At 43.4% G+C, this 18,777-nt stretch overlaps 1 protein-coding gene across 1 annotated transcript in view; it reads right to left on the bottom strand.

Annotated features, from left to right (window-relative positions):
- Positions 1–942: 942 nt before the first annotated feature.
- LOC115478633 (carbonic anhydrase 13-like) overlaps positions 943–18,777 on the bottom strand; it is a 41,865-nt gene continuing 24,030 nt past the window's right edge. The window contains exons 4-7 of the mRNA XM_030216125.1: positions 18,128–18,223; positions 6,622–6,684; positions 3,981–4,136; positions 943–1,388 (exon numbers count right to left, since the gene is read on the bottom strand). Of these exons, the coding sequence (XP_030071985.1) occupies positions 1,269–1,388; positions 3,981–4,136; positions 6,622–6,684; positions 18,128–18,223 (435 nt within the window). The 3' untranslated portion in view covers positions 943–1,268. The remainder of the gene's footprint in view (positions 1,389–3,980; positions 4,137–6,621; positions 6,685–18,127; positions 18,224–18,777) is intronic.

The raw sequence follows: 18,777 nt of genomic DNA, 5'->3' as shown, positions 1-18,777 counted from the left end.
AACCAAAAAAAATTTTTTAAACACCCAGTGAAATTGGCATCTGTTTCCTGCATCTAAATATAAGCATCCAAGCTGAAAAAAAATTAAAATGCTTATATTTAGGCTGCAGAAAACAGACACCAATGCATGCTTCATATTTGGGTTTTGCCAGGTGCATGCGCACAGGAGCCGAGCTTACCGCGGAACTCTTCTGTACATGCATCAAGCACAATACCCCTGCACCAAAGCACAATCCTCCCACCAAACTCCCTAATGCTCTACGCTATGAGCGCGCCTATGAGCGGGCATTGTTTTTGTGCACTATTCCGGTGGAATTTATATGGAGCTATTCAGAACAGCACTGAAATTTTGAGCATCGGGGCCTTATAATATTCTATAAGTTTGAGTCCTACCCATATTCTGCCCAGACTCCTCCTATATGAACACTCACCTGTACAATACACACTATCGAAGATGTAGGGGTATTTATGGAATAGATCATAGCCAGATTTTTAACATTTCCACATATATCTGCACACATGTACGCTAATGGTCAGTGCAGTGGAATTTGATCCTGGGGAACTGGGTTCGATTCCCACTGCTGCTCATTGTGACTCCGGGCAAGTCACTTAACGCTCCGTTGCCCCAGGTGCAAGTAAGTACCTGTATATACTATGTAAACTGCTTTGAATGTAGCTGCAAAAACCACAGAAAGGCAGTATATCAAGTCCCATTCCCTGTCCCTATTTCAGATCCTACATGGAATGTTGCTAGTGGAGATGTAGCCTAGTGGTTAGTGCAGTGGACTCTGATCCTGGGGAACTCGGTTCAATTTGCAGCTCTGTGACTCTGGGCAAGTCACTTAAGCCTCCATTGCCCCAGGTACAAATAAGTACCTGTATTTAATATGTAAACCACTTTGAATGTAGTTGCAAAAACCAAAGAAAGGTGGTATATCAAGTCCCATTCCCGATATTCTAGTCATTTACACATGTATTTGCTGCATAAATGTTATATTCTTTATAGAATTATCTCTTTATGCTGGACCAGTGCATTCATACGGCATGTCATTTACGCTCATGTTATTTCTTGTGCTCTTCTCATTTTGATTTCATCTGCTCTTTCTACTCATGGATAGCGGTACTTACAAAAGAACCAAGAGAGAGCTAACAAAATCCAGACACTCCTCTGGAACCTCAAAATTGCACATAAGCGGACATAATTGTATTTTTCACATCAGCTGGTGTCCTTGTAAATTTCTGGTGCTACAGCAGGGGTTGGCGGTTGGCTCAGTGGAAGGAGGCTCTCACACGCCGGTTTCTCAGAGGCTGAGGTGGACGATAGTTGGACAGCAAGTGGCAGGCCGGCTCACTCTTAGCAGAACACAGGATACTGCGGAATTTAGCAAGCTGTCAATAAAAAGAGAATAAAATTCAGTTCGTAAGTGTCATGGAACCTGCATCTGAATATAGAATAACAAAACTGCTATGTAGATATCACCTTTACGCCAACATGGTGTTATTCTTATGCTTTTTGCTATAGTGCATCTTGCTGGCCCCTTAGAAAACCATTAAGCTTTGGGTGTATACAGCACTTCGAATCATAGAAGGATCTCAATGCATTGTGTATTTTTTTACTTTTAACAAGAAGGCATAGTCGCCTTAGGAAAGATGGCTCAACAGCACGTTCCTGACAGACTGCATGAAATGTTCAGAAGGGAATATGGGAGAGGGAACAAAGTTATTATTATTTAATAAGAGTGATGGTGATTTGATCAGAGTCATAGAAATTACCAAAAATCAGGAAGAACAAATCCAACAAACCAAGTTAAACCATAAACTCACTATAATAAACTTGGATTCAAAATAATTTATCTTTTTTTATATATGCACTTTAAAATGCTATGAATATTATAAAGTGTTTTAAATGTGCTCAGACCATACCGTTTACACCCATTATATCCCCAAGAGGAACATGTGGTGGTGTCACAGTGGAACCATCATTGCACATACGATGTTCCGCCTCCTAATATTTGTGTATGTACATACAGCTGAGCCCAAGTAGATCTTTATCACCAGTGTATGCATATATCTATAATAAATATGTATAGGTCATAAACTACTCACATTAAATACTGTTAGGCTTGAGCTCAAACCTTCGCCCATACATTATGGTGCATTCCATATTACCATCCGATACATAGATAATAGAACATACAATACAACATTTGTTTGAATCTAAAGGAGGTATATGTTAGTTCATGACACCCTGATCTCACTTCCCCCACATATCTTACATAAACCAACCCACAATGCGATATACACATATATTTACACAGTTATTGCACTTCCCTTGGGGTATATTGTGCTCGTGCTTGTGCTTCATTAAAATCACATATCATTCATCCATTCCAATCTTGCCATCACAATAACTGCAGAGTCATAGAAAGCCAGCAGTCAAAAGAAGTCGCATATTCACATCCCAATATGTCTGTGAGCTCCCTGGGTCAGAGGTTAAGCTATTCCCTCCTGGTTCCACAAACAGTCTCTCTTTCCTGAGGATCCACTTCCACACATAGAAGCTTCTAATTAGGAACAATCTCATACAAAGTACCTCCTTCTCAATCCTGGTCTCACTGCTCCACTCCTCAATTAGGAGCCAAATACACAAACAGGTAGAAACCTCTATGTGTGGTTAAAAGTCCAAAGCGAAAGTAGAGGATGTCACAAAACACAACCAGCCAACAGGATGAAGTAAAAGAGTCCTTTATTCAAAGCACCAGTAACAGGACTCCACACAGTCCGTGTTTCAGCAGTAAAACCACCCACTTCAGGGATCACAATACAACTTGCCAAGAAAAGTTTTAAAAACAGGGAAACCTGGTACAATACCCTAGCACAGCCAAGTAAATCTCCTCCTTGCTCCTGATTACACTGGCTCACAACAACCCCATAGTCCACGACTCCAGTGCAGTCATAAAGCGTTCAACAGTGCCAGCTCTACAGCGGTTCAAGCCTCATTCTGAGTCACAGCACCACTTCCCAATTAAACAGCATGCAGAGGGGTGATTAAAGCCTGTGACCTATCACATTCACGTCACACTGGATACTAACTAAAAAAGCCAAACGAATCTTCGCAAGAGACAAAACAAAATGCAGGGGGACCCAAGGCTGGGCTCTCACACACCCTCAGACCTTGATTAGGAGTCTGCCTTCTCACAGTTCAAATCTCTACACCAAACCAAAACTCCATACATACTCACTAGTGTTGTTAACCTATAAAGGGGTCAGGCAGTAAAATTGCAGCCCTATCTGGAAGGGGGATGCTGTAATCTGATGGTACATCAATTTAAATGGTCCAAAGCATCAGCAAGGGTAACAAAATAGTGACATCATCAACCCAGCTGTTCTGTATGATTGTTCACTCTTTGTTACTCTTTAATTTCCAAAACGACTTCAGTTCAATTCCAACCTTTGTGTATAAAGTACGGTAAATTTATATCATACATTTTAAATTTATGATTGTATTTTTATCATTCTGATTCATGTTTTTAACTTTTAGCTTGAGCGGACCACACCCTGAGGCAGCCATTTGCGAAACATGCTGCATGTTGGTGGAGGCGTCCAAGTACTACAAAATGTGATAAGGATGTTGTCAAATGGTTGTGACTGAAAGATTTTAAAATGTCTTTATACGCTGAAGAACGTTTGTATAAGTTGAAAACACATATAGGTATGGACACAGCTATTTGGTATTACATTTTTTAAAGGATTTGCCAAATTACTGTCAGTGCCAACATTAAAGACAGCAGATGTTTTAGGGCTCCTCATGATACATGAAAACAGTTCTATTTCACTGTTTAGTGAGTAGTTAAGTATGGAAATAATGATCTTTCAGCATAATCACACAGGTTTCTGCATTTGATGCACAGTGTAGTTTTGAGTTGAATAAAGGATACTAAAGCTGAAAGCATGCTGTGGTTTTGCCTTCTTACTCCGTACCTGTTCAGAGCTGGCAGTTACAGGCTGCCTCAGGACAATCCAGATGACACTTTCCAGAAGTGGTGGAACAGTAAGAGAACCGAGGTAGGTCCAGTAATCCAAAGACCCAGGAAACAGAGAGGAGGGGTCAAAATTTGTGAAAGTAGCTTGTGAGCCCTGAAAAAGAAAGAGAATGATTAGTAACCTTCCAAAAGCCAAACAAAATATGCCTATGAAAATCCTTGATGGGATAAACTCTGGGTCCTTTTCGAGTCACACGGACCCAACGTACAATGATCTAAACTCATGTCTTCCTATCCTTTTTCCAGCTGTAGCTGGGTGCTAAGAGTTGAGTGATCACTGTCTACCACAATGCCTGTGACCTTTCTCTTGGCAGAATATTGTAGAGATTTGCTCTCTTTTTCTGCAGCCCATGGTGTCCTTCATTCAGCTCCTAGGCACCATTCAGCTACTACCCACCCCTTAGTTTCACAAGCTCAGGTTTGGCTGTTGCTGGACAGAGGGTCATCATGACACTGATAATAATGACAAAAACAAAAATACGAAGAGGGTAGACCAATGTTCCAAAAACAAGTGATTTATTGGCTAAAACATTGACAATGCAGAACTGCATTTCAGCGATATGTGCACCTGCTTCAGGAGTCAGTTTTTTTTCTGTTTGTCCTGGATGACATGTGATTTTACCCTAGCAGTTGGCACCTCTACACTTGCTAGCATTTTTATACATCAGTGGTTTTGATGCTATATTAGTGGATATATTTTCTGCTACACTTCCTTCCTTCTTTCCTTATCCGATAAGTCGAGTACAGCTCTCGGTCACTCTATGGATCAGTGATCGCCATGCCTTCTGATCTCTCACAGCTTCTTTCAGTTCTGCTATATTCATTCCAGTATCTTCCTTGATAGTATCTATCCAGCATATTCTTGGGTGGCCTCTTTTTCTTTTGCCACTAACCATTCCAAGCATGATGTTTTTTCAAGGGACTTGCTTCGCATGACGTGACCAAAATAGGAGAGCATTTGTTTTGCTACCTTGGCCTCCAGCAAGATTTTTGGTTCGATACATTCCAGAACTGCTTGGTTTGTTAATTCGACTGTCCATGGGATGCGTAACAGTTGTCTCCAGCACCATAATTCAAATGCATCAATTTTTCGCCTGTCTGCCTTTCTCAGCATCCAAGATTTGCAGTCATATGTTGCTATTGGCAAGATGATTGCACTAACTAATCTACATTTGGTTGCCAGGCTGATGTCCTTGCTCTTCCAGATGTTGTTCATGCTGACCATTGCACTTCTTCCACCCTCAGGGGTACACTCACCATTGTGATTAATTTTGGAGCCAAGAAAGATGAAACCTTTGACAACGTCAATTTCTTCATTGTCGATCTTGATGTCAGCATTCACATTTTTTGTTGATGTCATGATCTTTGTCTTTTAGACGTTCAGGTGCAGTCCAACCTTCTCTCTTTCTTCTTTGACTTTCCTGATCAGATGTTCAAGATCCTTCTTATTTTAAAGCCATCAGGATGGTATCATCAGCATATCAGAGGTTGTTGATGTTTCTGCCACCTATTTTCATGCCAATATTGAACTCATCCAGGCCTGCTTGTCGCATGACGGTTTCAGCATACATGTTGAAAGCTGCTGGTGACGGGATGCATCCTTGCATGTGCCCTTTCCAATCTTGAACCAGTCTGTGTCTCCATATGACATTCGGCCTGTAGCTTTTTTGATCTTGATAGAGTGATCTTATGAGTCCAATCAGGTGTGTTTGTGTGCCCATCTTCTTCAGGCAGGTCCAGAGCTGCTTGTGCTCAAGTTCATCAAATGTCTTTGAATAATTGATAAAACACATGTAGAAATCTTTCTGGTACTCCCTAGCGTTTTCCATAATCCATCGAAAGTTGGCAATATGATCATGAGTGCCTTGACCTTTCCTGAAGCCAGTTTGCACATCTGACAACTCCCTTTTGATGGTTATACTCAAGCGCTGTTGAATGATCTGCAGTATGATTTTGCTTGTATGTGCTGTAATTTGTGCAGTCCTTTGTATTTCCCCTTCTTTGGAACTGGGATGAAAATTGATCTTTTCCATTCTTTTGGCCACTCACATGTGTTCCATATACATTGGCATAATGCTGCCACTGGTATGGCAGCATTAACAGTATACACTACACTATTTTACATTTATTTGCTTTGGCTGAAATTGTGTAACTGACTCTTGAAGCAAGTGCACGTAGCGCCGATTTTTTAGCCAATAAACCACTGTTTTTTGGATCAATATTGGTCTACCCCCTTCTTTTTGTTAGTGTTTATGTTTTTGTTAAGGAGATCACTTCTGCTTGTTTTTCTTCTACTGATAATATTGAGCACTGCTAGGTGGTAACATGTCTTCGGTAATAATACTGGTTTCCTTCTGTTTTCCATCTTAGTACTTACAATGTGCTAGCTCAACTCCAAGTCAGGCAGTCAGAAATGCCCTTAAAACTACCCTAATTGGCTGTAATCCTAGTTGGAATTAATTAAAATATTCTGACCATGCAAGAACTTAGAATGATTTGTTTGCATCGCATGAGCATAGTAGACAAATATGCTACTTCTCTTTCTTTATCTCTCTCTCACACACCTTCACTCTTTTTACCTTTGTTTTAATAGCATCCAAAACATCAGTAACTTTCTGCAGAGGCGAGTTGTGTTCACCAACCTATAAATGCAAGCAGACACAGCCATATGTCAACTTTTTGATTTTCTTTCTGGTACGGTAATTGTATTTACATCCAGTTCTTGAGGGCCACAAATAGGTCAAGTTTTCAGGATATTCATAATGAATATGCATCAGACAGGGTTGCAATTAACCGAGGTAATATGCAAGCAACTCTATCTCATGCCTATTCATCCAGAGTATATTTTTATTTGTTGCATTTGTATCCCACATTTTCCCACCTATTTGCAGGCTCAATGTGGCTTACATAGTACCGTAAAGGCATTCGCCAAGTCCAGTAGAGAAACAAATACAAGGTGATATTGTGGTTGATTCAAGGTACATGTGTTTCAGGGATGATGGGGAACGAGGAGAGGAAAGGTTATGTGAGTGTCCATTACGAGCTTTAGTTATGCTGTGTTGCAGAGTGTAGGTATTTATGTTGGGTTGGTGGAGTATGCCTTTTTGAAAAGGTTGGTTTTTAGTGATTTCCTGAAGTTTAGGTGGTCGTAGATTGTTTTCACAGTTTTTGGCAATGTGTTCCATAGTTGTGTACTTATGTAGGAGAAGCTGGATGCGTAGGTTGCTTTGTATTTAAGTCCTTTGCAATTTGGGTAGTGGAGGTTTAAGTATGTTCGAGATGATCTGGTTATGTTTCTGATTGGTAGGTCTATGAGGTCTGTCATGTATCCTGGGACTTGGCTGTAGATGATTTTGTGGATCAGGGTGCAGATTTTGAAGGTAATACGTTCTTTGATTGGAAGCCAGTGCAATTTTTCTCGGAGGGGTTTGGCGCTTTCGAATCGTGATTTACCAAATATTAGTCTGGCTGCTGTATTTTGAGCGGTCTGTTTGTGACCCTTAAAGACTCTCAGGGGCCCTTTTACTAAGCTACGTAAGTGTCTACATGTGCCCAACATGCGGCAAAATGGAGTTACTGCCCAACTACCGCGTGGCTCTTGTGGTAATTTCATTTTTGGCATGCGTCCGATACGCACATCTGAACATTTTTTATTTTGGGGTGCACATAATGGATGCGCACAGGTCATTACCGCCCAGATTCTTTACCGCTAGGTCAATGGCTGGCGATAAGGTCTCAGACCCAAAATGGACATGCGGCAATTTTGATTTTGCCACACATTCATTTTCGGCAAAAAATGCCTTTTTTACAGGGACGCTAAAAAATGGATTGGCGCACGCCCAAAACCTGTGCCTACACTACCGTAAGCCATTTTTCAGCGAGCTAAAAAATGGATCGGCACACGCCCCAAACCCATGCCTACACTACCGCAAGCCATTTTTCAGCGTGCCTTTGTAAAAGGACCCCTCAGTAAATACCAGTGATGTCTAGTGTCACTGTATGATTTTCCCATTAACATTAGATCCAGATTACCATAGTGGGAGCAGCTGTAAATTCGTAGGTGCCTGGTATAAGCAGCTTGAGGAGGCTAAGCCTTCCCGAAATCCAGGCTGGCAGACTAGAGCAGGAGCTGCACCATTCAGTAATGATAGTAAGGCTGAGATTGTGGCTGAAGTGGGAAGCTGGAGAATGATCTGAGCTTGTTACAGCTACTAATTACCCATTCCATGTCTCATAGGAGATTGGTGACTCAGACATTTGGGGAGGCTAAAGAGGGACATGGCTGGGATGGGGCTAGGATGGGACTAGGATGGGGCATGATTGGGCAAGTTAAAATCCTTGGGGGTAGGGTGGAGGTAACACCTATGTCAGCAGTAAAATGGACAGTGGGTCACTTTTGAACACAGCAGGGAAGAACCCCACCGCTGTGTAATTCAAGTAGAGGTGCACCAGCTGCTCCTCCCACTCGCCCCAGTACCTCTGTTACTGATGGTAATATATTCTGGAAACACATGCAGGTTCTTTAACACTTGGCTCCCAAACAGCCCTAGTACCGCATTCCAGAATCTTCCTCTTGACCATATGAACAGTGATGTTCAGCAGCATTGTAATAGAAATCATGTGGTTACATAACCATAAAATGATTTGCCTATCAATGCTTTTGGTAGGTTGCTAAATGATCACCAGGTTCCAGATCTACTGGCCTCTACTGTTGAGCAATCAAACATGTTTGGAATATGCATTATCTGTATTAGCTGTACCTAATGGCTACAGCAGCAGCATGAAAATCAGAGAAGCTGAGTTTCAAATCCTACTGCTACTTGAACAACAGGCTTATTTTCGAAAGAGATCGCCGGCGATCTTCCAACACAAATCGGGAGATCACCGGCGATCTCCTGAAACCGGCCAAATCGGTATAATCGAAAGCCGATTTTGGCCGGCTTCAACTGCTTTCCGTCACAGAGCCGGCGAAATTTCAAGGGGGCGTGTCGGTAGGTAGTGAAGGCGGGATGGGGGCGGGATGGAGTGGGACGGGGGCGTGCTCACGAGATGGCCGGCTTCGCCCGATAATGGAAAAAAAAAGCCAGGCTTGACTAGCATTTTGCAGGCTTTACTTGGTCCCTTTTTTTTCACGACCAAGCTTCAAAAAGGAGCCCCAACTGACCAAATGACCACCGGATCCCCTTACTCCCCCAGTGGTCACCAATCCCCTCCAACCCAAAAAAAAATCGAAGTGCTCAGGGACGTCCTAAATCAAAAGTATTTTTGCTTGGCTTTTTCAGTGGGATTTGAACCAGCCATCTCTGGATTACAAAACTAGTGCTCTAACCACTTAGCCACAGCTCCATCTGCTTAGCAGTCCCTCCCTTTTGATTATGACCCTTCAGGTCTCGCTCAGCCAATCACAGACAGGGGTCTCTCTCAGCCAATCACAGCGCATTTGGCTGAGAGAGACCTGAAGGGGCATAATCAAAAGGGAGGAACAGCCAAGCAAGTGGTTAGAGCACCAGTCTCGTAATCCAGAGGTGGCCAGTTCAAGTCTCACTGGTAGTACAGAAAAAGCTGCCCCTGATGAGCACTTCAATTTTTTTTTCCACTTTTTTGAAGCCAGTCATCTGTAAACCTGGCGATCTCAACATTTGACCTAGATGTTGAGATTTAGCCGGCCCCAACCATATTGTCGAAAGAAAAGATGGCTGGCCATCTTTTTCAATAATACGGTTGGCACCGCCCCTTTGCGGAGCCGGCCCTGAAGATGGTCGGCACCCTTCGATTATGCCCCTCCAAGTCACTTAACTCTCCATTGCCTAAGGTACAAACTTAGAGAGTAAGTACTCCAAGGACAGGGAAATATCTACTCTACCTGAATGTAACTCACCTTAACCTACTACTGAGAAAAGTGTGAACCAAATCCAAATCCAAAATCCATTACCAGGCATATTGTGACTCAATACAAACCCTCTATAAAAGTCACTCAAGACCTATAAGGCAATTCTATCATATCATAATAGCACTAACTTCCAGGAGTCACACAACAAGGGCCTACCTAGGAAAAGCAGCACTGTAAACATTGCAGTAAACAGTAGAACAAGAATATACCTATTGGGAAAACTAAACAAGATGGATTAGTACAGCTCAAATCTACAAGACATTCAATACCTTTTTTTATACACAGAGAACACAGATAGATCCTAATTTTTATAGAATATGAAATCACAAAAAGTAAAAATAGAAATATGTAGACAAAAATTAAATTGAACCCCTAGGAAGCCAGACTCAGCATATAGTGCAATACCAGAGAAAGAGAAACAGTGGTGCATGTCTCCTTCTGCTGTGCAAATTATAAAGACAATAGACGTAACTTTCAAAAACTGGCACTAATTAACAAAACAAAAAATGGAAAATAAGGTGATACCTTTTTATTGGACTAATTCATTACATCCTTTAGAGACCCCCTCTCCCTTTAGCTCTCTTCCCTGACCTGAAGAAGGAGGTTTTGGCCTCTAAAAGCTAGACAAAAATATATTTAGTCCAATAAAAAGGTGTCTCCTTACAGGGCCGTGCCTAGGGTCTCTGGCGCCCCCCTGCAGACTATCAGTTGGCGCCCCCCCCCCCCCCCATCTAGCATAAAATGCCATAAATAAGTAAAGAAATATAAACTTTTAACATTGAGCACCTGATTATCAAAGGGGCCATATTCCAAACACTATAATGAAAATAAAATGATTTTTTTCTACCTTTGTTGTCTGGTGACTGTTTTTCTGATCAAGCTGGCCCAGTACCTGATTCTACTGCTATTTATTTATTTTAGTTACATTTGTACCCCGCACTTTCCCACTCATGGCCTACATAAAGAAGTGAAAAAAAAATCCTTGGTGATCTCTCTATACAAATACAGCACCATCTCTTAACACCTGCAGATACAAAAAAACACAAACATTTCAATAGTCCATGGTTATGAGCTCTGTGGGCTCCTGCAAGGGGGGGAGGGGTTGCGGTTTGTTTGTGTGGATGGAAGCAAATAATACTAAAAACTCCCCGCCCCTCAGGAGGCATGTTGCAAACAAAAGACTCTACCCCAGGCCAGGAAGGATCTTGAGTCTTTACAGCAACCATTTAAAGAAGTGTTAATAAATCAGAAATCTGAGTCTTAGAGCAGAGCCCCTTCCTACCCGTGCTGCATAAACTTGCTGGGCTGGCAAAGCACGCCCTTGTCAGTGTGTGCATGGTGCTGCAGTTTTAACTCACCTTGTGGGTCTCAGCTTCACTTCTTTTTGTTGTCCACAACAGCAGGGACCCAGTTTGTTACTCAGGTCCGTCCAGTCTGCGTGCAATCCACAGCTCCAACCGGTTGAAAACCGGGAAAACAACCAGGTCTCTTTTTTCCCTGGTCTGTGGCAAGTGCATTTCTTTTGGCCAGCTTTACACTCGCAGGGCTGCTCCAGCTGGATGTTCCTGACCAGATGGCGACCAGAAGCAGCCCTCTTCTCCTGCCCCTCGCTTCTGCCCTGCAGCTGCTTGTAAAAGAAACAGATTTCCTTCTCCTCCTCGTCTTCATTGGGCCTTGCTTCTCTCACTATGTCCCGCCCTCGCGGAAAGAGGAAGTTACCTCAGAGGAGGGCGGGACATAGTGAGAGACGCAAGGCCCGACGAAGACGAGGAGGAGAAGGAAATTTGTTTCTTTTACAAGCAGCTGCAGGGCATAAGCGAGGCGCTCCCTGCAATGCTGCTTCACCGATTTTTCTTTAACAGCAGGAGCGGAGCACAGCACCCCCCCCCCCCCCCCCCCCCAGTGACACCCGGGGCGGACCGCTCCGACTTTGGTATGCCACTGAAGGCAGGGCTGCTATCGGGGTCCTGAGGTAAACGGCGAGGGTAAGCATGGCACGGCGGCGCCCTCTAGAGGTCGGCGCCCTCCTGCCATGCTTACCTCGCTTACCTGGTTGGCACGGCCCTGTCTCCTCATTTTCCATTTTTGTTTAAACTTATTAAGGGGCCCTTTTACAAAGCAGTGGTAACCTTACCACTGTGTCACTGTGTGCCAAATTGTCCCTACTGCTGGGCTTGCTCAGGAGACCGGCAGTAGTTCTGGCATCCAGCATGTGGTGATTAGATCACTTTTGTATTTTCTAGCGCAGGATGCGTGCCCGGTGGTAATCGGGCAGTGCTCTATGCACTGCCCAGTTACCACCGGGCTACCACCGGAGCCCCTACCACCTCCTAAATAGGAAGCAGCAAGGAATCCCTCAGAAAATGGCCTCACAGCAAGCGTTTAACTTACAACATGACCATTTCCTTTTTTTTAAGCCTTTTACTGGTAGCAGTAAAAGGGGGCCTGACTGAGCTGCAAACCCACACGCTGATGCCACCACAGGACCCCTTTTACCGCTGCTTGGTAAAAGGAGCCCTAAGTGAGCTAACATTGCAACTACACTTAACCCTAAATTAAAAATAAAATTCTTATTTCCACTTTTGTTGTTCTGGCCATTTAACTTTTCTAATCGTGTAGGTCCCTGTCTCTTGTTACTGCTTTCCTGTCATCTCTTAGCTCTCTTTCCAAGGTCTCCTGTTCATTTGTTATAATTCTCTCTCCTTCCATCTTCTACACTTCCTCCACTACATCTGTCTGACACTGATCTTATTCTTTCAGATTTCATTCATTCTTGCTATCCAGTCTTCAATTTCTCTTTTTTTCACTACATCTACCTACAGCATTCTATATCTTTCCCACAGCCAAGCCCTTCCATTCCCCTTCTTCTCATTCTCCAATTTTTCATTTACTCTTCTGTCTCTCCCTACTACTACTACTACTACTATTTAGCATTTCTATAGCGCTACAAGGCATACGCAGCGCTGCACAAACATAGAAGAAAGACAGTCCCTGCTCAAAGAGCTTACAATCTAATAGACAAAAAATAAATAAAGTAAGCAAATCAAACCAATTAATGTGAACGGGAAGGAAGAGAGGAGGGTAGGTGGAGGCAAGTGGTTACAAGTGGTTACGAGTCAAAAGCAATGTTAAAGAGGTGGGCTTTCAGTCTAGATTTAAAGGTGGCCAAGGATGGGGCAAGATGTAGGGGCTCAGGAAGTTTATTCCAGGCGTAGGGTGCAGCGAGACAGAAGGCGCGAAGTCTGGAGTTGGCAGTAGTGGAGAAGGGAACAGATAAGAAGGATTTATCCATGGAGCGGAGTGCACGGGAAGGGGTGTAGGGAAGGATGAGTGTGGAGAGATACTGGGGAGCAGCAGAGTGAATACATTTATAGGTTAGTAGAAGAAGTTTGAACAGGATGCGAAAACGGATAGGGAGCCAGTGAAGGGTCTTGAGGAGAGGGGTAGTATGAGTAAAGCGACCCTGGCGGAAGATGAGACGGGCAGCAGAGTTTTGAACCGACTGGAGAGGGGAGAGGTGACTAAGTGGGAGGCCAGCAAGAAGCAGATTGCAGTAGTCTAAACGAGAGGTGACAAGGGTGTGGATGAGGGTTTTGGTAGAGTGCTCGGAAAGAAAGGGGCGGATTTTACGGATGTTGTAAAGAAAGAAACGACAGGTCTTGGCGGTCTGCTGGATATGAGCAGAGAAGGAGAGAGAAGAGTCAAAGATGACCCCAAGGTTTCGAGCTGAGGATACAGGGAGAATGAGAGAGCCATCAACAGAAATAGAAAATGGGGGGAGCGGGGAGGTGGGTTTGGGGGGGAAAATGAGAAGCTCGGTTTTGGTCATATTTAATTTCAGGTGGCGTTGAGACATCCAGGCAGCAATGTCAGACAAGCACGCTGAAACTTTGGTTTGGATGCAAGGTGAGATATCAGGGGTAGAAAGGTAGATTTGGGAGTCATCAGCATAGAGATGGTAGGAAAAGCCATGGGATGAGATTAATGAACCAAGGGAAGAAGTGTAGATAGAAAAGAGGAGGGGACCAAGAACAGAACCCTGAGGTACGCCGACAGGCAGAGGGATAGAAGTAGAAGAGGATCCACCAGAGTGAACACTAAAGGTGCGGAGGGAGAGGTAGGAAGAGAACCAGGAAAGGACAGAGCTCTGGAATCCAAGTGAGGACAGGGTATCGAGAAGTATGCTGTGATCGACAGTGTCAAAAGCAGCGGAAAGATCAAGAAGAATGAGGATGGAATATTGACCTCTGGATTTAGCCTCTGTGTGTCTCTCACCTCCACCGCCGCCATGCAGCATCTCCTCTCTCTCTCTCTCTCTCTCTCTCTCTCTCTCTCTCTCTCTCTCTCTGTCTCTCTCACTCTCTCTCTCTCTCCCCCATCTCTCTCTCTCTCTCTTTCTCCCCTGCCATACAGCATCTCCCCTCTATCTCTCTTCCTCCCCACCAGCATTATCCTGTTTCTCTCTCTCTCTCTCTCTCTTTATTTATCTCTCCCCTGCTCCATCCAGCACTAGTCTATCTCTTCCTCTCCCTGCCACTGACCTTTTACTTTAGTCCTGTAGCTAAATCAGCCATCTGCCACTGACATTGGAACTTCCCTCTGCCAAAGCCCATGCTTGTGGAAGAAGGAAGTGATGTCAGAAGGGGCGGGCCATGGCAGAGGGAAGTTCCGGTATCAGCGGCAGATGGCCAATTTAGCTGCCAGTGCCCCTGCCTGCAAAGGGAGGATTCGGGGATGGGAGCGTCCCGGTCCCAGCTCCAGAGGAGAGAGAAGGACATTGCAAATCGGGCATGTGGGATGGAAGCACTGCCCCCCCCCCCCAACAGCACAGGGCTCTCGGGCACTGCTCAGTTGCCCGTATGGTCAGTCCACCCCTGCCTCTTATATAGGGTGCTTATGCCCTGTATTTAACTAATTGTGACTAGATGAATGATTCAGAGATGGGGAAATACTTTCTCTAACTCCTGCAGTAACAAGGAGTGGGGGCATAGGTAGTAGAATGGGGTGGTCCATTGGGGCCATGCCCTATCAATATTTTGCCCAAGGCAACATCCTCAACTAGAAAGCTTGGGGGCAGGACTAGAGATTGGTTGATTTGGCTCCTCCAACCAAAAAGGTTCCTGCTTGCCCTGGCTGGGAGGGCACAGAGAAGAGAGCATAAGAGGCTGTTTTTGGTAACAACATGAAACAACCTAGGAAATGTTATTGGCATTTCCTATGTCACCAGAAATTACAGGAAAAATAGAAGAGGGAATGCAAAGCAAACCCAAACAGAGCAAAGTAGCCAAAGAAGCACAAGGAGCCTCCAAGAATTGTGTGTGTGTGGGGGGGGAGGGGGGGCGTCAAATCAATACTTTATTAAGCAGACCCAACATGGCTCGTGTTTCAGTGAAACCGCTAGTGTCAGGGGTCTAGACAAAAAGAAACACATAATTTAAAAATATGTAAACATAGTTAAAGATGCCAATTAAAAACCAAAGTAAAAAAAAACAATAATACATCTTAAGTCAATGATGTACAAATATAATGCCGAATGACCACAGAATATGGATTTAAAATGCAACTATACAATCAAAAAAGTGAATAAATAAATACATGAATATTAAACAATGGATACAACATTGAAAAACTGTAAATCAAAAACAAACAAGTGAAAGCTGCATCTTGCACATACCTTGTGCAGAAACAATGACCTAGTATATCAGTCGATCAGTAGATAAAAACAATCTGACTTTAAAAGCAAAAATGTCTGATGAGAAAAAAAAAACAAGGGTAAACAACAGGTGAAGCAGTAGGTATAAAAAATGAAGTGAACCAGAACACTCCAAAAGAGACGTAAAAAATATAATGTTTTGTAAAAGTAGTAAGTGATTTTGAACATGATTCTAATGTGATAGTACCACTAAGTCCAATGCAAGAGGGCTAAAATAGCAAAGTAATCATTCAGGTGAAGATGTAAAAAAGTCAAAAACACGTGGAGTTTGATACTGTAACATGATTCAAATGTGAAGTACCCCCAGAGCATTGAATGTGCGTCAAAAGCAAATGTAAGAAGGTACATAAGTAGCTGGCTGAAAAACAGCATAATTGCTAAAATGAAAATTTCTGTGAAAAAGGAAAGCACAAGTAGCTGCAAGAGGGAATGTGGTTTTGGAGGCCGTACCTTGCGAAGGATGTAAAAAGAATTGAAGCGGTGCAAAGAAAAGCTACGAGAATGGTAAGGGATTTGCGTTACAAGACGTATGAGCAGAGACTTGATGACATGAACATGTATACTCTGGAAGAAAGGAGAAACAGGGGTGATATGATACAGACGTTCAAATATTTGAAAAGTATTAATCCGCAAACGAACCTTTTCCGGAGGTGCGAAGGCGGTAGAACGAGAGGACATGAAATGAGATTGAAGGGGGGCAGACTCAAGAAAAATGTCAGGAAGTATTTTTTCACGAAGAGAGTAGTGGATGCTTGGAATGCCCTCCCGTGGGAGGTGGTGGAAATGAAAACGGTAACAGAATTCAAACACGCATGGGATAAACATAAAGGAATCCTGTTCAGAAGGAATGGATCCTAAGGAGCTTAGCCGAGATTGGGTGGTAGAGCCGGTGGCGGGAGGCAGGGATGGTGCTGGGCAGACTTATATGGTCTGTGCCAGAGCCGGTGGTGGGAGGCGGGACTGGTGGTTGGGAGGCGGGGATAGTGCTGGGCAGACTTATATGGTCTGTGCCCTGAAAAGGACAGGTACAAATCAAAGTAGGGTATACACAAAAAGTAGCACATATGAGTTTGTCTTGTTGGGCAGACTGGATGGACCATGCAGGTCTTTTTCTGCCGTCATTTACTATGTTACTATGGTGGTGGCGTACACTGAAGGAAAAAGACGCCGATTGACGCAGAGCTGTAAAATACAGATGCTTTATTGTAAAAAAAAGAATGGGGGAAATAAATGAAATGAGAAGTAAACTGATCGCTAAATGTTAACCCATCCCTAATGGCAATAAGAACATAAGGTCCATCAAGCCCAGTATCCTGTTTCGAACAGTGGTCAATCCAGGTCACAAGTACCTGGCAAGATCCCAGAACAGCAAAACAGATTTTATGCTGCTTATCCTAGAACAAGCCGTTGAGCCCATTAAAACGGGCAAGAAAGCAGTCAGAGCAACGCCGGGTGCAGCCGAGCCCCCGCCCAGGAAAGCTGCCCCGGGGGATGGTGGCAGAGGAAAGCGCCCGGGTCACAGCAGCGGCGGCAGCAGCTCATCGTACCTGTCAGAGACGGAGTGCGCCTCGGAGCTGCTGTCGGACGATCCCCGCCCGCCCGGTACTCGCCGGCCAACGTCGGAACTCGGAAGAGATTTGTGACGTGTCACGCATGCGCAGATGTTCTGCGCATGCGTGGCACGTCGGTCACTCTTCATTTATATAGTAGGATAAGCAGTGGATTTTGCCAAATCCATCTTAATAATGATGTATGGACTTTTCTTTTAGGAAATTATCCAACCCTTTTTTAAACCCTGCTAAGCTAACTGCTTTTACCACATTCTGTGGCAACAAATTCCAGAGTTTAATTATATGTTGCATGAAGAAATATTTTCTCTGGTTTGTTTTAAATTTACTACTCAGTAGCTTCATTGCATGCCCCCTAGTCCTAATATTTTTGGAAAGAATAAACATGTGAATTCCCTCTACCTGTTCCACTCCACTCAGTATTTTATAGATCGCTATCATTTCTCCCCTCAGCCATCTCTTCTGCAAGCTGAAAAGCCCTACTCACTTTAGCCTTTCCTCATAGGGAATGCACTTTAGGGGGAAATGAGCTTAGAAGAATCATTTTTTTCTGATGCACTATCAATTTAAGCAGTCAGCCTACATCCCTGGAAAGCAAGAGATTGTAAAAGTCTAAGAGTTCTACTTAAATCTAAGGTTCTATTTTATATAAGAGATTATTAATTATAATATTATCTAACCCACTTTGATTCTATAATTAATATAAGCAGGATATAAATGGTGGGATGTATGTGAAAGAAAAGAGAAATTCAGTGCAGCGCAAGGATAACCCCCCCCCCCCCCCCCAACACTCTTCCTGCTCCTCTATCCTACTCTCCCCCCCCAAAAAATGGTCTCTTTCTCCCAAGTACTATATTGAAAAAGAGGCAAAAAAAATGTTAAATGCAGCAATCAAATGGCCAGCGATTCCTCACCTTCACAAGCACACCCACTACAGCTAAGCCATCTGGCTGCTGAGCAGCATCAACAAAACTGGGGTATTTTTCTGCATTCCAGTGAACCAAATGCAACTGAAAAAGAACGAAAACATGTTTACTGAGACTGAGCAAGAATACATGTACTTGCTAACAGAGTAACAGCCCCAAACATCTGCACTTTTAGGGGCTAAATTTTATAAAGCTTTTCCCACATGTAAAATCAGTTCAACAAACAGAAAAGGGTTTTTGTAAACTTAGTTGACTACACACATGGATAAAAGTATTTATTTATTAGAATTTATTTACCACCTTTTTGAAGGAATTCACTCAAGGCGGTGTACAGTAAGAATATATCAAACATGAGCAATAGGCACATGGAGTGAGTGCACTAATTTTAAGTGATTTGTGGATAAGCCGAGTAGAGCAGAAGCAGAGTTGCAGTATACATGTGTCTTTTATAAATTGCATGGGTACATGTGAAGAATACATGCACCCATATGCTCCTTTTTTGAAGCAGGTGTAAATTTGTGCATAGGTTTTGTGTGATACTGGAGGTTGGTGCTTATTTTGTAAAGGTACATAAACACCTGGGTTGCCTTTTTAAAAAGGTCAGTGGTTCCCAAACCTGGTCCTGGAGGTGCCCCAGC

The sequence above is a fragment of the Microcaecilia unicolor genome, chromosome 1 (genome assembly GCF_901765095.1).
Source record: "Microcaecilia unicolor chromosome 1, aMicUni1.1, whole genome shotgun sequence".
Lineage (NCBI taxonomy): Eukaryota > Metazoa > Chordata > Amphibia > Gymnophiona > Siphonopidae > Microcaecilia > Microcaecilia unicolor.
Note: the sequence above shows the minus strand (reverse complement) of the source record. Positions and strands in the feature narration are given on the sequence as shown.